Genomic DNA, 25,015 nt, shown 5'->3' on the forward strand with positions numbered 1-25,015 from the left:
ATAAATAAATAAATAAATATTATAGGGACATTCTTACACAAATTGGTCTTACACAAAGTCCCACGGTAAGCTCAAGAAGGCTTGTGTTGTGGGTACTCAGACAACGATATATATAATACTTATACAAATACTTAAATACATAGAAAACATCCATGACTCAGGAACAAATATCTGTGACCATCGGCTTCACAGGCAGGGTCACTACCCACTAGAAAAAAAAGGGTCACTACCCACTAGGCCAGTACGGTCGTCAAAAGTTTCCTGTCAATCCTTAGAATAAGTAGAGTTAGGCCAGTCTGTGCTATCATAATCGCTGCCAACTTAACTTATGTCTTATTCTAGTAACATAATAAAAAAAATCGGTCAAGTGCGAGTTCGTTTAACTCGCGCACCGAGGGTTCCGTACAAACTTTCGATTTTCTCATGTAAATAGAATCACGAAAGACTTTTGACCAGAAGTATACTAAAAATTGAAATTGAAATTGAAAATATTTATTTCAGGCACAGAACAGAACCCATATAGTGTTAGTACAAAAAATATAATATGCTACCTATATCTATGTTAGTCTGTACACTATGTAGTAAAACAATAAATACCTAAAAAAACTAATTATTTCAATGATGCGCTGGGCTCATGTAATTGGTTCCAACGCCTCATCAGTGGGTGGGGGTGGGTACTAAGCGTAATTGTGTACAACGCCATCTGTCGGTAAATTGGCGAACTAATTTGCGCGACCTGTATGTATGTTGGGTTTTCAGGTATAATTCCTAAGCATAGAGTAACTTATACTAGAGCGGTACTGTCATAGTAAATTTTGTAACCCCAGTAAATTCACTGCCATCTGTCGACACACTTTAAAACTAAAAATGAAGATTTATAAAAATACGATAGAATGTATTTAAATATAGACAAATGATTTTTTTTATTTGCATTAATTATTTTTATGATTTTGACCCATGTTCTTTCACTGATATGCGTTAAAATTGTTAAATAACAAACGAAACCGTCAACGCCATCTATACGACTGTAGGCCAAAACTAGTAGCGCCCTCTGAACGAGAATCAAATTTTCTTGATTTTCGAGGCACGTTTTTTCCTTAGACTGTATCCATCTATTACGGAGTTATATCTATCTTTGTTCCTAAGCTTCAGTTCTCGAGATATTTAGATATGTGACAGACAGACAGACGGACAGAGACGCACCATAAAGGGTTCCTTTTGTACGTTTTTAGTACGGAACCCTAAACACGAATTATCTTCAAAATATTCTCCTTTAGCAGAGCTTTATTTGATACACAAACGCACACGAGTGTGATAATTATCAACAATATACAGCAGTTAAAATGTTTGGTCAACATATTATTAGGTAAAGATTGTAATAATGAAGATACTCCCATGCTTTATCTCCTCGTAGCAGCAGATGTAATTGCATAACATTAGCTACCATATGTAATTGCTCTAATTAACATTGACATGGCGACCTTTCGCCACGAATCCTACGAGTAGCTACAATAATAGCGTCATCTATTAGATTAAGTAACTCCAAATTATGCTATATGTTACCTACTTTAATAATTATATAACTTAGTGTAAAAAGAGATTGATACTTGACTCCACAGTCAAACTACCTAATTACGGTTTTGTGGAGCTTTGTTAAATTGTAATTTTTAACATTTGATTATAATAAATAAATTAAATAATAATAATAATCTACGTCACAAAGGGCCGATTTTTAATTATTGGTCGTTTTATTTTTTCAGATTTCGATAAAATTTGGTGGATAGATAGAGTTAGATCAAGCTAAGTTGGCATGGCAGCAAATTTTGAAACCCAGACGCCAACTGTTATTTTAAAAGTCTAATTTCGATCAGATTAATAATAATAATAATAAGCCCGCAGGGCAGCTTGTGGCGAGCTGTTGGGGAGTGACGACCCCACGGACCCGAGTGCTCCAGAGAGTCGGTCAGGGTCTCCGTCTCCGGCGTGTCTTCGTCGGTCGGAGTGGACCCCAAGGGGACCCGCAGGACTCTCAGCTCTGGCTTGCCTTCATTGGCCGTCCAGAGGGGAGTCGTAAGAGTTATATGCTCCAGGGGTGGAAGTGTTAAAGGGCATAACGCCGCGAGTAACTTCGGAGAAAGCGCAGCACAGCTCTCGACACCCCTGAGCCGCTCACTCCGGTGTTGCGTCTGGCCATCTTTACGATGGCGCATCAGGTGCCCATCTAACGAGTGGCGAGTCACCGCCTGCCTCGATAACTTGTGCAAGCAATGTTATGGCAGGTGTCCGGACTTCTTTGTAATAGCCCAGTCTTTTAACCACCCAAACTTAAACCATAGATCAGTACTCTGTCCATACTCTCTACAATAGTTTCCAATGCCTGCTGAAACCGGTTCACGGATATCTATTGATGTACCCGTGAATGGGTTCCAACAGGCGTTCTACATGACAACAAATCTCTCCAAACGGCCTCTACGTGTTGGATCTATATCTCCACGCACGCCTTATAAATGACCGGGCTCGAAAGACCCGAGAGTTTAAAAACGGAGATACACATAATAATAAAAGTTCTTTATTTAGATAACCAAGATCCACATTTTGTTAGTTACATATTTTATTTTTATTTTTGTTAGTTATTAAACTTACGATAAGATACTGATTTGTCAGTGTATAAAGTGAAGTTTTTGGTTGAAAATGTGTGAGGTTCTTAAACACAGATCATTTAACAACTGGAGACGCTTTGTCTGTAATTTTCTGTACAAAACAGTCTGCCGAGTTTGGGAGGGGCACGTCAAATGTGTTTTTACGTAACGTACAAATAGCCATGTCAAATAAACGTCAGTCCATACAAATAACCATAGGGCGAGGTTTTTGACAGGAGTAAGCTCTTAGAGGTGACTCCAGTTGTTTAATGCTCTAAGTGTTTAACCCTTAAATGCACGATTTTAAGATTTGACTACTAAGATTTAGACTAAGATTTTAAGGTTTGATTTTTTCTGTTGAATTTGTGAGCTGTCCAATGCTTTGTATATATTTGGCAACAATATGCATTTAAGGGTTAATAATCTAACACATTTTCAACCTAAAACTTCACTTTTGACATTGACTAATCGGTACAAAATCGGTATCTTATCGTATTGTAAACAGATCTAATTACTAAAACTTCAATTGGCCTGCTAGTATTATTTATATAACATCTATATATATATATCGCGTCAATGTAAACGCTAATTACATAAGGTCAGGAGATAACATTGCAACAATTAGTAAGAAAATAGGTCGTAAAACACTAATGTTTGAACATTAATTAGATTAGATTAATTAGTTACTCCCCAATTTTTGTGTTGACATAAGTGGATAAAATTATGATTGTTTTGACATACATATATATATGGATAAAATTATGATTACTCACTTAGACATTTTTAAATTGTAATTTTGAATTTATTTGATAATGTAATGTATATTATGTAATTAAATTGTATTTTTGAACTTATCGAATAATGCAAATTGTATGTACTGACGAATAGATCTGATCATAGTATAAATTCGTGTAGATTAGTCTAGGATAATTTATATTGTAATTTTGTATTATGAGAATAAGTATCTAAATCTAAATCTTACTTACTTGACTAAAGCCTCCAGTGTCCAGAGCTGGAACTTGGACTTCCTTGATCACTTACTTGACCAAAGCCTCCAGTGTCCAGAACTGGAACTTCCAGCTCTGGACACTGGAGGCTTTGGTCATTTTTTCCTTCGTATATGATATTTATTTCAGTTTATAGTTTAAATAGTAGTGTGTCTACTTGAAAAACCACAAATTAAAATATTTTCATAGAAAATAATTTAATTTGTTCTTAGAGCTTACTTACTTGGCCGGCGCGATGACCCAAAATGAGTCTTGGCCTCCAACACAAGCGGAGCACGCCATCCAGCATGCCGCTTTCCCCGGTCCAGAGCGATATCACGACAGCTTCTGTCTGACTTTCTGTCCGTCTAGGAACCTGAAAACTGACATGGATACATAAATCAATCACGCCGACAGTGGTAAAAAAACCGGCCAAGTGCGAGTCGGACTCGAGTTCCAAGGGTTCCGTACATTACACAATTTAAAGTATTTAAACAATGTATTTTTTATGTGAAACGTGAGTGAAATGTCTTTAAAAACCCCGTAGGGGTCGGATCAAAAACTAAGTAATTAAGTCCGACTCACGCTTGACTGCACATTTCTAATAGGTTTTCCTGTAATCTATAGGTTAAGATCTATTTTGTGTATTTTTTTCAACATTTTAGACCTAGTTGTTTCGGAGATAAAGGGATTTTTTGCCTATTTTTAAAATAACCTATGTAATAATATAGTGTTTATCCTAAAATTATAAAAAAAATATATATTTGAGATTCAAACAATGACCTCTTTCATTTGATATGTAACAAGATATAGTTTGAAAAACTTTATTTTTTAATTTCCTCATTTACCCCCCAAAAGTGGCCCCCCATGTTAAAAATTAATTTGTTTACGTTACATGTCCGTCTTTGGGTCACAAACTTACATATGTATACCAAATTTCAACTTAATTGGTCCAGTAGTTTCGGAGAAAATATGCTGTGACAGACGGACAGACAAGACAGACGCACGAGTGATTCTATAAGGGTTCCGTTTTTTCCTTTTGAGGTACGGAACCCTAAAAAGTAGAAAAAACATTTTTTAGGGTACCTGGACCTGCCTTAGACGAAAAGTGATGTTTTTTTTTTCGCCTCAAGCCTATGGCGTGGGGGCTGTGGGGCCGGGTGGGGTGTCATTTGATAGATCTTTTAAAACGAATAAGAATAAGGGTGTCCAAGAATGATCTTTTGACAAAGATAATATTTGCGGAAATAATAGGTCCGAAAGAAAAAAAAATGCGCCACTCCAATGCCTCCCTCCCCCTCCTCTAACTTTTTTAGCAAAGACTTTCAATGAAACTAAGTAAGTATCCCTTCTTTTATTTCTTTTCTTAGTAAAAACACGTACAAGTGCTGCAAAGGTGCAACCTACCCTACTAATTGTCCCCGTTTAATTTAAGGCAGCCTATTGTGACAGATGGATAACCATGGAACTCGACGCTGAGCAAGGACTGAAGGACTGAGGAAGGAAGGGAGCGGTAGGACTGTGTGGGGGGATGGTAGCCTGGGGAAAATCCAGGACCCTTCCGCATCACACGAGATGGTTTTGCTCCAGCGCAGATCGGTTGAGCGGTCTCAACCTGATCTGAGGGTGTAAAGGGAATCGAGCTAATGGAAGTTTTGTCGCTGGTTCGCTACAACCTTTTTTTTTTTTTTTTTTTTTTTTTTTTCCGTTGGAAAAATGCTAGGCAATGTCAGAAAAGCAGAAGGCTTCCCAATCCAGAAACCACACACATCCATGACGCGTCAGGGGCCCCTCCAGTCCCCTCCAGCGTCTACGGGGGGAGAGTCCCGGACGTTCGCGCGCAAATCAGTGACCCGATTGACACCACATACACTCTCATGGCTCCTCCTCTCTGCTCCGGACTAAGCCACCTATGGCAGCTCTTGCCATAGGTGGCTTAGTAGAGCGCCAACTCCGTCCCAGTGGGACCTGGCGTCTCGCACTGTGCCCTCTGCTGGTTTCAGAGGGACACGCGGAGCCGCCCCCCGTGTCCGGCTTGGGAGACCCTATCCGGCATAGCCCTGAGGGTCATTGGAGCACGCAAGCCCCTTCACCACGGCAAGGTGACAGCATTCGAAGGGGGGTTCGCTACAACCTAGCCTAGCCGAGATAACTCCAGCAAGAAACTCAGCTAGGCCCGACGACTGTCGGAGTGATGCTAACCGGTACGCGGCGGTACCGGGTTGATAACGGACTGAATGTGTCGATGTGGTCGCGTGGTGGACGTCCCCGCCGGCGGGCAAGCCTTGTACGCGTTGTGTCCGCGATGGACGCCGCACGCTCAGCGGCCATCCTAGCGATGGACGCTGAGATTGCGTGGTCCGGATCCGTGAGTGTGTGCCTGGGACGACGGACCGAGGATCCACAGACCGTACCGGTGTGCGAGGGACATCGCTATCTCACTCGCACACCGGAGCAAAGTGCGGATCCGCATCAGTGAGATAACCCGCGTAACAAACCTGGCAATATTGTAACAGTACGTGTCCCTAATAATGAGGAGGTATTTAATATAGGTTTAAACGTTTCTATTTGTCACTTCTACCGACAGGAAGTCATAGTTAAATTCGGCGAACAATTTACATATTACATTCTAATTGTAATATAAATCACGTATATTATGGGACAGTGTACTCGAAACTGACTCATTTGACTATATGGTGACACATTCATTTATAGATAAATAGAATAACAAGACTTAATGAAAAAAAAGTCTAATAAACTTAACTTTTACCAAAACGATAATGTTGTAAAGCCTGACCATACAGGTTAATCATTATCAAGAGGGCGCTTTCATTCTCTTGTATAGGGTGACAAGTTCAGTATAGTATGAAAAAATTAGTTTGAAATTCCGCAACATATATGACGCGTGATCATATATTCCTGGTCAGTTACACGAGCAGTGCCCTGTTTATCAAAAGCTTGTAGTTTGTAATACAAGCGGAACTATTTTTTTGACAGCTTTTGTTACAAAGGGACTTCCACTTGTATTACAAGCTACAAGCTTTTGATAAACAGGGCACAGGTGTTCCTAGTTGTCTACGGAACCCTAAATAAGCCACAGTCACGCCGCTTGCATGTAGCTACACATTTTATGGGCACTAACTCCTAATATAAGATATCTAGAACCAGGTTTACGACTAGACGTGAGGGCCAGACTTAAAGCGGAAGTTGCCAAATCGATGCTAACGGGATAATTTAGTCATACCTAGGTCACCTAAGCATCACTGATTTATTTACAGAGCAAAGCGAAATGTCTCCGTTTTAACTCCGGCCGGCTGTTCTCCTCTTAAAGACGTATTTCTCATTCGATTCTCGTAAAATTGTGAGCACGTACGATAATTATACCTACATATTTAATTACTTATCGTTTTTTGTCGATTCACATTTCGTATTTTTTAAATGGCGGAGCCATGGGCGTTCGCCTAGTGTACAGCAGAAAGCACATACCCACTGGATTTATAATTATTTAGGTATTCAATAGCCACGGCTCTATATGACCCCGCAAAGTGATTAACTGAATATTTATACGATTGATCAAATATCTCAATTTTGTCGCTGAGTGTAGATTTTCTCTTAAACCTATAAATGCCAATCATCGTTAATTTATCATCATCATACCAGCTTTCTATCGCCTATTGCTGACCATAGGCCTCTCTTCGTGTGGGTACGCCACTTGTCCCGGATATGAGCTAGTCTCATTCAGAAGTGACCTGCAAATTTTCGAATGTCGTCCACTTAACGAGCCTTAGTAACCTATTTAAAAAATGCATCTTTTTTCTATTTCTGTATTTTCACCCTTGTAAAGCCGCTCCAGGCTACGCGGCGCGAAGCCACGAACGCGAGTGTGGAGTCGATTTCGCTGATTAGCGAACTAGACTCCACACTCGCGTTTACGGCTTCGCGCCGCGATTCGTGCACGAGTGTGGAGAGCATTTGATACAATCGAACTGAGGACAACGGTCGAAATCCCATGAATAGTCTTGGCTATATTATGTTAATAAGTGGTCCCACTTTTATACTATAATTTAACATACAACATTAATGATTGACGTTTGAGAACATCGAGGAACTGATTAGTGATTACTGATTACAAACCTTTTATAAAAATGTGTCTTTGTTTGGTTTTAAACACTAACAGACGGGCGTGCCGGATTATGACCTTGTTCAGGTCAGCTTATCTCCTTCTCGCTTTTCCTCATAGCTGCGCCTTTAAACGGACTTAAGGCGAACCACCTTCCACTCGATCGAACCTCGGACCGTACCAAGGTCGCGGTCCGGTACGCTCGTCTGTTAAAGTTTAATAAAAGTAAGAAATCCACCTTTGGAACGGTCACAGTCAACTGTCAGTTTGACATTGACATTGCACACATTTATCACCGTCCGCTTGACAACACGACTTTCATTTATTATTTAAGTTTCCAAACAATTTGGACTTTGCTCTTTTGTTTTCCACATTTTAGTTCTGTTATTTATTTTATTTAAATACTTGCAAGTTGCCAAAACATGACGTTTTTATTGAAAAACATAGTTTTTAAACAAAACAGAATAACATCAAGTTGGTTGATAAATTATAGTACTTGGTTGCATTTCGCTATTTACAGTTAAAAATGGTATTTTTACTTATTTTATATTTTCAGGTTTATTAAGATTTTATTCATCAACCAGTGAAGTGCCTAAATTCGATACTTTAGCTGTGTCAGTGCCAAAAAAACATGTTTTTCATGTGGAACTAAATAGGCCTAAGAAACTGAACACATTTAATCATAATATGTGGACGTAAGTACTACCTGGACGTTCGACAATGTAAGGGCAATGTGGAGAAGACCGTCTACAAACTCTTTCGATGCTTTTAACTTGTGTTTGTACACAAACTCAACTCACAGAAGGTCAGTAGAACACAAGGGGCAGACACTCTTTGATAGAGATAGTCTTATTGCGATTCCTATAAGAGGAAAGAGAAAATAGTGCCATGCTTTGTCCTTATCACCGACCGGGCACCATAGGTAGGCGATGGCGAAATCTCTTACCCCCGGTCGCTCGGTGGCGCGTCTATAACTACTTGTATATACTATGTCTATGGTAGAACAGGAGTGAAGCTCTGCTGTCCTTTCTGATGGTGTCTGAGTAACGTACATATACAAATACGACAGTTCTAGCCCTCTAATAATTTTATATGCCGGTCTTCCCCACATTGACCATAATGGATTGTTGACTAAAACAGTAGTATGTCATAAAATCATAATTGTAGGGTCATTGCGTTAGTTTTCGTCCACTTGACGAAATTTGTATATTAACCTACATTGCTGCACAAATTTGGACTTATTGCAATCCTTAATGTCTCAACAATATATTTATCTACATAAAAAAATATATTTTGCAAATAGCAGATTAAAAATTTATTTACAATACAATAAAATATTACATTTCTTACAAATACTTATATAATTACACGAGGTAATTTAGTCAAACCCGTTCGTTATCGCTTCTGGTGCAAAAGTGCCCATAATGCTCACGGCATTCCCCGCTGGATGGCTATGGACACCCTCTGCACCAGAAACGATTCGGAGCGGTGGTACTCTCCCTTTATCCCTCCCTCCCTCCTCCCTTTATCTCCCTCTAGATTAAAAATGAAATATATTATTTGCTAATCCGTCAAGTGGACAAAACCTAGACCATGGACGGAAATTACCGCAATGACCCTATATTCCATACATTTTTTCTTAGTTTATTAACATATATTTTCTAATTTCAGAGAGATGATACAATGTTTTGAAGCGTTGAGTCAACACCCTGAATGCCGTGTGGTTGTACTTTCAGCACAAGGGAAACATTTCACTGGAGGTATGTTTACAGTTTTGTTTTTTAAAGTTGTTACAAATTACAAAAATGAAACGGGTTAAAATCAATAAAGAAATGCTCCTGGGACTGAACTAGTATGGCAAGAACTGGGGAAACCAGCATGTCAACAATAGCCTACAGGCAATGCTATACTTAATGCATTATGATGTATTGACATGACATGCCATGACATAACATACTTAATTATTTTATTATCAATTGCTGGGACTGTATTGTATTGTGAAGTTAACTTATTGTGCATTCTATTCTAGTTTAATTTAAGTTAATGTAGTTAATGGTATGCCTTTTTGTTTTTTTTTGGTTAATAAATTTTTTGGCCGATGTAGTTAGTAATTAATTAAGTTAATTTAAGGTAGTCTTATGTACAAATTTAATGTATTATAAGGACCCATTTGCATGCTGCCAAAAAACAGCTAAAAAGGCTAGGACATGTAACTTTTATAATACCTTCTGTGAAACCCTTTTTATGTGCAAATAAATGATTATGATTATTATAGCTTGATCATACAAATGATCATGTTCATGAATAAAGGAGAAGAAGAGAGCATCTATGCATCATGTAATGAAACTTGCAACATTAGTAGGAAACAGTGGCTCGGAAAAAATAACCGGGTACAGTGGCTCACTCAACCTAATTCGAACATGATAGAGGCGATATTGAGGTGACTGAGCCACTGATCAAGCTGAGCCACTGTATCCTACCCTACCCTACATTTCAATTTTGTTATACGAAAAACGCATCTATTTTGAACATCTACGTTTTTAATTTACAGGCATAGACCTACACAGTTTTATGGAAAAAGCAAGTGACATCGGGGAATGTGGGGACCTCGCTCGGCAAGTGAGATTCATGAACAAACTTATTGGACTATATCAGGTAAGTAATTGTCTACGAATATTAAGATGAAATAGGACAATGACATTTCATACAGACACAGTCCCCATGTTCCTCTGCATATAAACATTATGAATAATATTTTGATAATTAAATTTATATTAAGCATTAAGCCAGGGGTGCGAATCTCCTCGCTTCGGGCAAACTCGGCTCCGTTCGGCTCAGCATTGCTCCGTACAATTATTAGGGTTGTCACAACTTAACGCCCCTTTGCGTGCACGACCACAGATAAGATAATGACTTGAATTTTGACAACCCTAAATAGCCGAAAGGGATAGTGCCATATTTTTTTTTCATACCACGTCGGTGGCATACGGCCCGCCTGATGGTAAGCAGTTACCGTAGCCTATGGACGCCTGCAACACCAGAGATATTACACGCGCGTTGCCGACCCTTTAGAAAGGAATAGCAAGATTCGACCCTGAACCGCTGTCAAACTTCGGTTTTGTAGGAAGTTACCTTTCTGTACGGTACCTAGTACTATTATTTATTCTGTGATTAAGCGTAAGATGTAAAGTAAGAGCGTGCGACTTTCAATTTGAAGATTGCGGGTTTGAGCCCCGGCTCGTACCAATGAGTTTTTCGGAACTTATGTACGAAATATCAATTGATATTTACTAGCCGCTTTTCGGTGAAGGAAAACATCTTATTAATAGCTAGAACTTAAAAAATCTGCCAACTCTTTCAGGACGGGATTTCGTCACTGGAGAAGTGTTTGAAGCCCGTGCTCGCAGTATCCCACAACGCATGTGTCGGCGCGGGGGTGGACCTCATCACAGCCGCTGATATGAGGTGGGTCACCTATTTATTGTTGGTATTATATAAAACTAGCTTTTTGCTCGTTTTAGGGTTCCGTACCTCAAAAGGAAAAAACGGAACCCTTATAAGATCACTCGTGCGTGTCTGTCTGTCTGTCTGTCCGTCTGTCTGTCTGTCTGTCCGTCTGTCACAGACTATTTTCTCCGAAACTACTGGACCAATTAAGTTGAAATTTGGTATACGCATGTAAGTTTGTGACCCAAAGATGGACATGTAACGTAAACAAATTAATTTTAAACACGGGGGCCACATTGGGTGGGTAAATGAGAAAATTAAAAAATAAAGTTTGTCAAACTATATCGTGTTACATATCAAATGAAAGGGCTCATTGTGAGAATCTCAAATATATATTTTTTATAATTTTAAGATAGACAGTTTAGAAGTTATTCAAGAAAATAGGCAAAAAATGACCATTCTCCCCCTTTATCTCCGAAACTACTGGGTCTAAAATTTTGAAAAAAATACACAAAATAGATCTTTACCTATATATTACAGGAAAACCTATTAGAAATTGCAGTCAAGCGTGAGTCGGACTTAATTACTTAGTTTTTGATCCGACCTCTACGGGTTTTTTAAAGACATTTCACTCACGTTTCACATGTATGTACGGAACCCTTGGAACGCGAGTCCGACTCGCACTTGGCCGGTTTATTTTATTTTATTATAAATTGATCGGTGATTGGCCCTAGGCACACCTGATGAAAAGTGAAGACAGGGCCTAAGATGAAGCTCACCGGTTCAGTGACAGCCTGGAGTTAGTAATTTGCGTAGCTTATTTTTTATCCAATCTGCTTTTTATCGATTCCCCATACAAACTTCCACCCCCCTTTTCACCCCCTTAAAGGATGATTTCTAGGATAGTCACTATGTCCTTCCCCAGGACTCAAACTATCTCTATACCTTTCAACTAAGTCGGTTCAGCGGTTTAAGCGTGAAGAGGTAACTAACAGACGGACACACTTTCGCATTTATAATATTAGCAGGCGTGCCTCGCTCCGCGATTTCGTCGCGTCGCTACAAGTACCTGCGGCCGCCTCAATTTTGAGGTTTTGCCATAGTAATTGCCGCGCACCGCTATGGAACGGACGCCTGCACGCGCTTGCGCCGCCTTGCGCGTAGTAGTCGCGTTTTGTTAGGGAGTGAATCTTCTGTACCTAGTACTATTATATATTCTGTGATATTAGTATAAATTGTAATTGTATATAATTGTAAAAAAAATGAAATAAAGGCTAAACTAATATATCCATTGTTCTACTAACATGCTTGGTAGATGGCGCTTTACGGAAAGAACTTACTACAAAAATGCATTTTTGGTGAAATTAGATGCCATAATATAATTCAGCCTGCGTCGCACTGTTGAGCACAGGTCTCTCATGCGTGGGAAATCCCCACGCCTGTATAATGCGGATTGGGGACGTCACATACACATGTACCCTGTGAATCCAATACACTGTAACTACGATAGACAGATAACTGCAGATACAGTGTTTGATTCACAGGGTACACCTTTAAATGTATGTACCTACGTAAGTATGTACATGCACGTACAGCCGCCGCGGACACTCGTGCCTGAGGACGGATTCCCGAAGGATCCAAAACATATTGCCAAAAGCGACTAAAAATAATAGTGAGTGAAACCGTACTGATCTAAATATTTGGAAATATGTCTCACGATAGTTTAATTTCGATTATGTACATGCATGTTTCCTCACGATGTTTTCCTTCACCGATAAGTATTGGTAAATATTAAATGTCAAATGATATTCCGTTCATAAGTTGTGAAAAACTCATTGAGGTATGAGCCAGGATGTGAACCTGCGGCCTCCAAAATGCCTTAATCTAGAATATAATATATTGACGACCGGTCTGGCCTAGTGGGTGCCTGTGAAGCCGATGGTCCTGGGTTAGAATCCCGGTAAGGGCATTTATTCGCGTGATGAACACAAATATTTGTTCCTGAGTCATGGGTGTTTTCTATGTATATAAGCTTTGATATAAGTATGTATAACGTCGCTTAGCACCCATAGTACAAGCTTTGCTTAGTTTGGGGCTAGGTTGATCTGTGTGAGATGTCCCCTAATATTTATTTATTTATATTTCTGGTTTCCAGATACTGTACCGAAGATTGCTGGTTCCAGGTCAAGGAAGTGGACATTGGCCTCGCGGCAGATGTGGGGACGTTGCAGAGATTGCCAAAAGTTAGTATACTTATATATTCTTATTTTTAGGTCTGTCTTCTAGTTGTCCTGCCTCGCTCGCTTCGCTCTCCTACACTACACCTTACACACTCACACACACACTAACATTCACATACACACCCTCACAAGCACAACTGCTTCACCTCATCCTCATGTGTAATTTTAAGTGCAATTGTATATTGTGAGATAAATAAATCATATCATATCATATCATCACCCATTCTCACACATAATTTTTAAGTTATCTAGATTTAATTTGTCCAATGTTCCAACTGTTTCATACGCTTTTTGTTTTGGTGAGTCCCAAGATACAGGTAATCAGTAATCAGTGTGTTTATTGCTGTCATAGGTATACAAGTTGGTACATTTATTGGTTCAGCTATGAAACCCTGTAGGGCAATGCAATATAACTTAAATCTAACTTAATTACTATGGCTTAAAGCTATCCCTAATACATTGCTTATAATGACCATGCATCATATTATATTATATTATATACATCTTTCAAACGGTTACAAATATTTTTAACTTGCGATATCAAAACTAAACGGGCTCAGCCTAGTTTGGGGCTTACCGGACGCCCTTTTGTGCATGCCACTTTCAATTATTCTCAATAAATTTATTCTTATTCTTATTCTCTATTATCATTATTATTGGTGCAATATAGAATATTTATTTACTTACTTACTTACATAACTACAAGCGACCCGCCCCGGCTTCGCACGGGTTCCAAAACATTAACAAATTACACACCTTGTCACGCAAAATAGGCGCCAATCGTCGAGTTGCGGAAAATCGCCCGAACTACAATACAATACAATACAATACACAACTAGGTAAACCTTCCTCAAGAATCACTCTACTGATAGGTGAAAACAGCATGGATGTTTTGAGTCTATCGCGAACATACATAAATACAAACACGCGGCGAGGGACTTTGTTTTAAAATGTGTAGAGATTAGTTTTTTTACACCACGATGGTGGCAAACAAGGCTACGCCTAATGGTTCTTGTTTATTTCCCTTTGATGATAACGATCAGACATCGGATTTCAGGGTGCACAGTTTAATGACAGGTAGGTATAACTCACTACCTATGGAGTTAAAACTAGTACGAAGCGATATCGCTTTTGCAAAACGCCTAAAAACGCTACTAACAAACCTCGCTTGCTATACCATTGACGAATTTGTCGAAGCGTGTAGTGACTAAATTGAAAACCTAAACCTTGTACAATATTATTAATCATAACTATGTGTGTACCTATTATGTACCTACCCAATTTTGTGAATGAATTATATCAAATTGTATATACTTATGAAACTTGACTTGTAAAACACTATGTTTTATGAATAAATGCTTGAATCTTGTAGGAAGTTCCTATATCGATATATTCAATTATCGATGCTTTTCCCATACTACTACTAGTAATAGTGATCGCTCCATGTTTTGTTTTGTTTTGGAGACGAACACATATAAATACATATTTTGATATTTCTATTTTTAGTTTTAATCGTGTGTCGATAGATAGCAGTGAATTTACTGTGGCTACAAAATTTATCATATCATATCATTTATTCCATTGTAATCATGTTCATTTGTACATATTGGTCAAGTAGGTACATGATACCCTGCTAGGGTGTACAATATTGGATCTTAAACTACTTATTTTGAACTTATACCTAGTTTTAATTTCTTATATAAACTTTTAAATAAAATAAAATTGTGTCAAAAAAAAAATTACAATAATAATAAGATAAAACTAATTCATGCGTTAATCATTAATAATCATAAATTATGGTCATACTCATACTCCAATGAAATTTAACAATAAATTATTAATAGTTATCATAAAATTCATAAACAATTTAATCATTTCGCATTATCCAGACTTTCATCATTAAAAAATTCATCCATTGAATAGTAACATTTTTCTAATAACATTTCCTTTAACTGTTTCTTAAATAATTTATCGCTAACTTCTAGATTCAGAAAACCAAGAACTTTACTATGACAGTACCGCTCTACCTTAATATATCCTCTTTCATAAAGGTAATAAACAGTGATTCCAATGATTTCACCGACCGGTCTGGCATAGTGAGCACCAAAACACCCTGCCTGTGAAGCCGATGGTCCTGGGACCGAATCCCGGTAAGGGCATTTATTTTGTGTGATAAGCACAGATATTTGCTCCTGAGTCATGAGTGTTTTCTATGTATTTAAGTATATATATATTTTACAAATTACAATGTATCCATGATAAATGCTAATAATTTCTGTACAAAAAGTAATGATATCCCAACAAAAACATAAATGTGAAATGGGAGCCAAGTTGTGTCGTTGTTGACTCCGGCGATAAAAGAATTGTGATCTATATGGGTGCCAAGTTCTGTGCTGTGTAGAAAATCCTGAAATTATAAAGGATTTGAGTTGGCTAGTTTTTACCAACAAACCAAATTTTAGACATGTAACAAACAAATATATTAGCCTATTTATACGTAAAAACTAGCCAAGACAAATCCTTTATAATTTCAGGATTTTCTACACAGCACAGAACTTGGCACCCATATAGATCTCAATTCTTTTATCGCCGGAGTCAACAACGACACAACTTGGCTCCCATTTCACATATATGTTTTTGTTGGGATATCATTACTTTTTCTACAGAAATTATTAGCATTTATCATGGATACATTGTAATTTGTAAAACCATCACAGCTGCTTACGTTTACTTCGGGCCGAAGGCCCGAAGCGTCCTGGATGTTAGTACTCTAGCACAAAACAATTAGTACAAGTGTCTTAATGCGAAGGCCGAAGGCCGAGCTCCGCGTAGGGCCGAAGGCCCGAAGCATCCAGGTTGCTGGTGCTTAAAAACAGAATAATAGTACAAAGGTCTAAATGCGAAGGCCGAAGGCCGAACTCCGCGTAGGGCCGAAGGCCCGAAGCGTCCAGGTTGTTAGTGCACAGAACAATAAAATTGTACAAGTGTCTAAATTCGAAGGCTGAAGGCCCAGCTCCGCAAAGGACCGAAGGCCCGAAGCGTCCAGGATGTTAGTGCTCTAACACCGAACAATAGTACAAGTGTTTAAATGCGACCTCCAGATGAGAACATCCGGAAAACAGTTTTACCCAACCTGAAAAGGAGACAATCGCTAATGCTCAGCCAATTATCAAAAAATTTTAGTTTTTAGATTTTATACGCTATTGTCTACCTTCATGCCAAATATCAAGTTTCTAGGTCATCTGGAAGTGGGTTACGTTTTTGACCGATTAAGTCCTAAATTATCGATATATGGTTTTTTCCATCGAATTATCGATCATTTTTCAATTTTCAGATTTTCCCCTGTATGCACATCTAATAGTCTAGCTTGTTGCCAAACATCAAGTTTCTAGGTCATCTGGAAGTGGGTTAGGTTTTTGACCGATTAAGTCCTAAATTATCGATATATGGTTTTTTCCATCGAATTATCGATCAATTTTCAGATTTTTCCCTGTATACACACATAAAAATCTACCTTGATGTCAAATTTGAAGTTTCTAGGTCATCTGGAAGTGGGTTAGGTTTTTTTTAGGTTTTTGATCTATAAGTCAGTCAGACAGTCACAAAAATGCCGGTTTTTTATCGTGAATTTTTCAATAACTGTTTGAGCTACGTTGATGAAATTTTGTATTCTGGACAAGCTAAGGGGCATGAATAAATATGCCAAATTTCATATGTGCAGGTTAAACAGGTTTCAAGTTGTGAAGGGGTCAAAAGTTGCTCGAAATGGTTCGTGTAATATTACACACGGTTGCTGCGTCCCCAGTTCCTTTTTTTTGAACTTGGCTGGACACGCTGCCGCGTGTCTAGATATATTATATAGGTATATCGTTGTCTGAGTACCCATAACACAAGCCTCCTTGGGCTTACCGTGGGACTTAGTCAAACTGTGTAAGAATGTCCTGTAATATTTATTTATTTATTTCAGGTGATTGGTAACGCGTCTATAGCCCGCGAGTTGTGCTACACGGCGCGGAAGATGGACGCCAAAGAGGCCCTCGCGTTGGGACTCGTCAGCAAAGTGTACAAAGACAAGGACTCGTGAGTATGATGTCAGATGATGATGATTAAAGGATGACTCACGTTAGACCGGGCCGTGTCCGGGCCGGAGCTTCCGGAGCTTCGTTTTCTATGGAACGCATCACGTGATCACCTGTCATGTCATAGAAAAGTAAACGCCGGAAGCTCCGGCCCGAACACGGCCCGGTCTGACGTGAGTCATCCTTACATCGGCAACAATATAGCCCGCTGTGCTACAACTTTAGTCTTCTCCAAATCCAAAATTACAGCGATCAAATTTTCGTTCCTTTAATATTCTTTGCATTTGGCCACAGAATAAATAATAGTACTACCGTACAGAAAGGAAACTTCCTACAAAACCGAATTTTGACAGCGGACCATGATGTCCCTCTCTAATATATGGCACTATCCCTTTTGGCTATTTAGGGTTGTCAAAATTCATTATCTTATCTGTGGTCGTGCACGCAAAGGGACGTCCAGTTGTGCCAACCCTAGTAATTGCTCGGAGCAATGCTGAGCCGAATGGAGCCGAGTTTGCCCGAAGCGAGGAGTTTCCCACCCCTGATTTGGCTATAGTATTCGCCAGTGCCACTTATATGTCAACAATTAGTTAAAATGTGACATTTTCAACCAAAATGCCAATGCTTGTCAATAAGGTTGATTTCAAATTGAAGCTGTATGGAAATAGCGCCTTATTGACCACCGACAATAAGTACTCTTTTGATTGAAAATGGCACAAATAATCAAACTATGTCATTTTTAATTAAAATACGCACTGAAAATTTTCAAATAATGAAACCACCATCAATCTATTTGCATGTCTATCAAGTACTTCTTGAGACCTCATCATCATCATCATCATGTCAGCCGATAGACGTCCGCGCTGGACATAGGCCTCCCCCAAGGCTCGCCACTCCGACCGATCTTGTGCCGCTCGCATCCACCGAATTCCCGCGACCTTCACCAGAGGCCCGTTTGTCAAAAGCTTGTAGCTTGTAATACAAGTAAAAGTCCCTTTCTAACAAAAGCTGTCAAAAAGGTACTTCCACTTGTATTACAAGCTACAGGCTTTTGATAAACGGACCGGATGGACGGACAAACGGACGCCGTTCTAGAATTAACCTTCCGACAATAAATGTCTATTAACCTGACTTATTTCATCGCAGGGCCATAGTTGGAGTGATGGAGATCGCGGAGACCATAGCCTCGAAGAGTCCCGTGGCCATACAGACCACGAAGCAGAGTCTTGTGTATTCGCAAAATGTCACTAACGACGAGGGGCTGGCGCATATTGTAAGTACTTACATATAATAATTATAATAAGGGTTACCCTCATCGGGCAGAATATTCTTTGTCAGAAATACACTTCGCATAACACGTATCGCAGAAAACTTTTAGTCGAAGTTTGTTTTTAGTTTATACTTTCGCATAAATATACTTACTTACTGCTGTGGCGCGACGACCCGAAGTGGATCTCTTCGCATAAATATAAATAAATAAATTGTATAGGACATTCTTACACAGATTGACTAAGTCCCACGGTAAGCTCAAGGAGGCTTGTGTTATGGGTACTCAGACAACTATATATATAATATATAAATACTTAAAGACATAGAAAACACCCATGACTCAAATATATAGGTAAATTATTTATTTTAAAATTACAACAAAAATATATTTGAGATTCTCACAATGAGCTCTTTTATTTGATATATAAAACCTGACCAATATACGATCACGCGCCATATTGCGGAATTTCACTGGAACTATTTTTTTCATAATATACTGAACTGTCACCCTATACATGAAAATAACAGCGCCCTCTTGACAATGATCATATATTACTGGTCAGGCTTTAACACAATATAGTTTGAAAAACTTTATTTTTTATTTTCTCATTTAGCCCCCAAAAGTGGCCCCTATGTTTATAATTAATTTGTTTACGTTACATGTCCGTATTTGGGTCACAAACTTACATGAGTGTACCAAATTTCAATTTCATTGGTTCAGTAGTTTCGAAGAAAATAGGCTGTGAGTCACAGCCTATTTTCTTCGAAACTACTCCGTGTGTCACAGCCTGTGACACACGGACAGACAGACAGACGCACGAGTGATCCTATAAGGGTCCCTTTTTTATTTTGAGGTACGGAACCCTAAAAATATGCAATTCGCGTTCGAATTGCCCAAAGAATTTTACTTTACAAAACAAAACACGATCGAAAAGGGCTGCAAGTTTGCCATGTTACAATATTCGGACTAAGGGTGGTATTCCATCTGTCCAATTTTTTTGTCCAATGTGCATAGCGTCTCACTCTCTCATGTAGCAAAATGTGACATGCAAATACACATTAGACCAAGATATTAGACAGATAAAATACCGCCCTAAGTTCCAGTTTTAATTGACCCCTACTGCTTTAAGAATAATAACAACTGCATCAATAAATTGCTCTGATATTTAGATTAAGGTAATATTTAAAACATGACAATTTAAAAGTGCTTGTTGCTAGGCCTACTTGAATAAAGAATATATTGACTATTGACTATTAATTAGGGCTCCCGGTATCCGTGTTACACGCCGAAACGAATACCCGTGTTCTTAAGCCCGGCGGTACTAAGAACCCGGTTTACACGGAACCGCCGGGATTCGAAAACGTTTCGAAGGAACGTTCCCAAGAAACGTATCTCAGACACGTATCTCCGTTTACACGGGTACTTAAGACCGTTCCGAACGGGTCCAAATACTCCGAACCAGTTTGAGCCAATGTACAATAGTAACAAGGTCCACTTTCCACTATTATTATGTTGACTTCAGATGAATTCGTTTGTCGTACGATTTTTAAAGTGAAACTTTTATTCTATCGCCCCCATTTATTAAGTTAACATTAAAACCGCGATTTTAATACCGTAATTCGAATTAATTTCCGAATTTTTTTAGTTAAATACCTACAATCCGAAAAAAGTTTCACTTGCATCGTGGTTTCATAAAACCGCACAATTACTTTTTTTTAAATTGTTTTTAACCGTATTGATAAAACATAGGTACTGAGCCATCTTCCTGTGTTTAATAGTAGGTATACATAATTTTTATTTTAAACTATTTATATCATTTAATAAAACCGATTGCTTCTAAGCTAATTACATAAATTTGATATCGATCATAGTTTTTTTTTATAATTACATAATGGTATAGTATTTTCGTTAATAATAGGTGTGCAGGCAGAATACAATATTAATTAAAAATAACAGTTTAATGATTTCGTGATTATTTTTATCTCGGGTCTATTACTGCTTTGCGAAAACAACAAACCTGCCAACGGCGCAAAAAACTTAGGACCACAAAAGCGGGATTATCGAGTAATCATGCTCAAATGAAAGGCAGAATTTTACCCAAGAACCATAAAAACCCATACTACCTTGGATAACTTGCGATAATATTGCTAATTACATTAAGATAGATCTTTAAATTGGTAATCATTCATAATTCACTTTAGTCACTTTCTCACTAGAGTTCAGGTAATAAACTTAAATGCGCACGTTGCCGACCGGTGGTCCATCCATCCATTGTTTTCCAATATCCTTTTGTTTATCATCGTCGAAAACATGTAGGTTCCCAAACTATTATCACAAGTGTCACCGACAATTATAAGCTTTATGTCGTTGTAATAAGGTCAAAACATCTGCACAAGAAAATGTTTTCCATTGTTTTGTAGCCGCACCCCACTAAAAAGCGTTTTACTATGGTAAGAGGTACCTAGAGCAAAAACAATTAGAATTTATTGAGAAGGTGCAATTTTATCAAGTTGATTTAAAGTGTTTATTAATAACTAGTGACCCGCCCCGGCTTCGCATGGAGAGTCAAGCATAATAAAATACATTCTGTAACAAGTATTCACTTCGGAAGCCTAATAATACTAAGACTTCACTATCCATCAGTCTGTCACCACTCACTAGGCTTTATCTCATGAACCGTGATATCTAGACAGTTGAAATTTTTACAGATGTATTTCTGTTGCCGCCATAACAAAAACAATTTAAAATTAAATTTTGTACGGAACCTTCGGTGGGCGAGTCCGACTCGCACTTGTCCGGTTTTTTTAGAAGTTAATAATGGGTTAATTATTCTTAAAATATAGACAGACAGCCATCGCGCACTTTTTTGTAGACCAATGAAAGATAGACAATTCCACCATACATTGTGTCGTTATATCTCAAATAGATTGGGCAGCGTTTTCGATTAAGCTCCTAGCCAGCGTGATTTATTCTAACTTCATTAGCAAACATCGTCATATTTCTACCAATTTAAACAAAACCTTAACAAAATATACACATAAACATTCCCAAAGAAACACTTCATTCATAGGTGAGGTCTGGTTATCGCTAACATACCTATACAGACGCGGCGGGGGACTTTGTTTTATAAGGTGTACCTACAAGACAAGAATAGTTATTTGTTATACAAGGGTGCAAAGTTGTATTTTACCCGCGAGTGTAGAATTGAAACACGAGGAAGCGAAAGGATTCTATAGGTGAACCACGAGCGAAGCGAGTGGTTCTAAAATAGAATCCTGAGCGTAGCGAGTGTTTCAACACACGAGAAGTAAAATACATTTGCGCCCGTGTGTAACACAAAACTTTTCACCTCACTATAGCGAGGAAAGTGCAACATCCACAGGCGTTAGATCATCCTCATCACTGGAATCACTCATTTCTTTACGATATTATAACATAAAACTGGAAGTTGTGTATTTTTACGCGAGTCGGCGAGAAAAGGTTTTAAGTAAAAAAATTGTTTACAATGTTGACATTTCTGATGTGTGAAATGTCAACGATGCGTTTTGAAATTGCATCGACTCAACTTGTGCGTTCAGAATTATATTTAACATCATTATAAAGAAACAAACGTTTCTTATGGAATTTTAAGGTTTATGACTTAAAATCATTAAATAAAGCTAAATTTGGTATTTTTTATTAGATTCTCAAACCATTTATTTAATGATAATTAATATCGAACGAACCATTATCATGAGCGTTTTACGTTTTGTTATCTGTCAAGCTACTTAAACACGCTCAATCCAAGGTCAAATTACTTTCCCCACTAGTGGATAAAACGCGTTTTTCCCCGCTTGTATTGAAGGATAAACGACAACTTTCCGAGCTAGTGAGGGGAAAATACAATTTCATATCATGTTCTCAAATTAAACTAAAAATAAAGAAGCAAGTTAAAAATGTATTTTTTTTATAAATACTTACTTAATGCCAATTTCGAACATTAGTTTGACTTCCTGCCTACATACTGAACTCGATGGTTCTAATTTTTTTTTTAAATAGGTACTAGCAGGTTTTTTTTACTATATTGGTAACCTGCAACATAAAAAAAGTAGCTATTTAAAGTGCTATATAAAATACTACTTTGATAAGAAGCGTGAATACTCGTATATAATACCTATTGCAAGCAAAAACTACCTGCTCAAGAAAGGGTTTTCTAAACCGTTTATTGAATTTCGACTCTATGACCCACGGAATAAGGTTAAATATGACAGAAACTCGTCATGAATCTTTTGTCTATTCATTTGTAGCTGGCGTTCGTTCCTTCGCTACTATCGTCAAGGACGTGTCCGGAGCCACGGATAAATAAGATACGTATCTTCGAATACCCGTTTATCCGTGTACACGGGTCTTAACTACACGTTTCTTAATTAAACGTGCGGAACGGGCCAGAAAACCGTTTACGTATTATTCGGACACGGGTATTCGAAACGTGTAAACGAAACACGGATTCGACCGCGAGCCCTACTATTAATAGACTCTCTCAAAAAAAATGTAAAATCTTAAGCCACTTTTCACGTAAAAGCAGGTTGAGTTTGTCTCCTATTTACGACAGATGGCGCTAGTGGTTCCTAAGATTACTAAATGTTCTAAGTCTAGTTACAATTTCTATTTAAGTTTTTAATTATATAAGCTTTAAAAGTGTAACTAGTTAGATATCAAAATATGAAAATGTATGAATATTTATGAGTTGTCCAACATACTGGCTAGTTTTCAATGGAAATACCTTCCTCTGACGTCACATTACATACTTGTGATCTTAACACGTCCGCGGACGGTTAGTGACGTTATGTGTCATAGGCCAAAGGAAACAAAAAACTACGTGAATGCTATAGCATTCGTGTCCGCGAATGTGTTAAAAGGTACATTTAATCTCTCAACTCCCAGCAATACCTTTCAAAGTCCCCTAATTAAGTAATTACCAAGCGTCTTTGATTTAATATATTTTAACTTTTGTGTGGCCTAACCTACTATAATATTGAGAGGGTGAAAGTTGACATTTTTTTTTCTTCAAATATGTAATTGTAGTGTATTAATTTTTCAAAATATACCATGTTAATTTACAGTTTCTTTGAAGTTTAAAAAAACCTTTTAATTCGATCTGAACTTGCCCATATATTGAAAGACCAATGCACAACGCAGTCCTTAAATTTAAATATTTCTCATTTTGCTAGCATTACGTGAATTACGTCACATCTCTGGAAACCTTTGTAATTATTAAAAATGTCGATAAAAATTCTAAAACTAGCATTTAAGCATTCAAGTATATTTGTAACTGACAAAATATGGATTGTATCGTCCGAAATAAATGTTTTTTTTTTTTTAATTTTAAACCACGAATAAAAAATAACTGTATTTTCTTTTGTTCACAGCGCCTCTTAAATCAAGCAATGTTGCTTAGTGACGATTTGAGCAAATCTGCAATGGCGGCAGTCGCGAAGGAAAAGGCCGAATTCGACAATTACTAATTTATAAGATACAAGTGACAAAATGTTGTATATTATTTAATTTGTAAAAGATTTTATCAAAATAAAATATTATTGTTAATTTTGTAAATCTATTTTATCTATTCCATTGCGTGACATTTTAATTTTTGCGAAAATAATTTAGCATCTAGTCTAATCTTATTTTTAAAATTTACAACAATGTACTTAATGGCTACCCTTCAATACCCAATAAAATACTTATTAAAAGCCAATATGGCCGCGCTTCTAAAATTCCGGATGAAATCGCTTACGTCATAGCTCCGAACTACGTCACTGCACCGGGTATTAACAAAGAAAATCAGGTAACCTAGTTTATAGAGAGGCTTGCATATACGCTTGCTGCGAATGACCTACCCCAAAATAGAGCGTCTAAAAATAGAACCTGGGCCCACACTGCCTGTGAATGGTGCAATTGCAATATAGGCCACGGTGCAATGATATGACCTATTTATTTTTCAATGGCTGGTAGCATGAACGGGGATGGGCCCGGACGAGCCTCTCCATTCAGTAAGGCTCTGGCGTGACCTACTTTACGTTATTCGCCTATGCGCTCCCGAGGTGGACGTATGTCGGTATTTTAGAGCAATATATTGGCAAAAACGACGCCGGGAGTTACTTGTGCCGTGAAATTATTGAATTCAGTTAAAATCGGGCTGATTTTTCAGTTGAGGAGAGATTATTAAAGTGAATTCATTGTAAAAATTGAACCGGT

General features: G+C 38.0%; 1 protein-coding gene across 1 annotated transcript; it reads left to right on the plus strand.

Moving 5' to 3' along the window:
- Positions 1-8,045: 8,045 nt before the first annotated feature.
- Positions 8,046-24,373, plus strand: LOC134751840 (delta(3,5)-Delta(2,4)-dienoyl-CoA isomerase, mitochondrial). Its single transcript, XM_063687343.1, has 9 exons — positions 8,046-8,219; positions 8,302-8,440; positions 9,417-9,505; positions 10,297-10,400; positions 11,107-11,210; positions 13,348-13,435; positions 17,400-17,512; positions 18,658-18,784; positions 24,190-24,373. Exons 1-9 carry the CDS (start codon positions 8,168-8,170, stop codon positions 24,283-24,285), a joined length of 912 nt encoding a protein of 303 aa, XP_063543413.1. The 5' UTR covers positions 8,046-8,167; the 3' UTR covers positions 24,286-24,373.
- The last annotated feature ends 642 nt before the right edge of the window (positions 24,374-25,015 follow it).

Source organism: Cydia strobilella, chromosome 23, assembly GCF_947568885.1.
Source record: "Cydia strobilella chromosome 23, ilCydStro3.1, whole genome shotgun sequence".
NCBI classification, from domain to species: domain Eukaryota; kingdom Metazoa; phylum Arthropoda; class Insecta; order Lepidoptera; family Tortricidae; genus Cydia; species Cydia strobilella.

What these genes read in the sequence shown, in the direction of transcription:
- LOC134751840 (XM_063687343.1), top strand. Translation starts at nt 8,168, where the DNA reads ATGACGTTTTTATTGAAAAACATAGTTTTTAAACAAAACAGAATAACA. An exon ending in AACTTATTGGACTATATCAG is followed by an intron (nt 10,401 to 11,106) that starts GTAAGTAATTGT and finishes CAACTCTTTCAG; the next exon opens with GACGGGATTTCGTCACTGGA. An exon ending in ATCACAGCCGCTGATATGAG is followed by an intron (nt 11,211 to 13,347) that starts GTGGGTCACCTA and finishes TCTGGTTTCCAG; the next exon opens with ATACTGTACCGAAGATTGCT.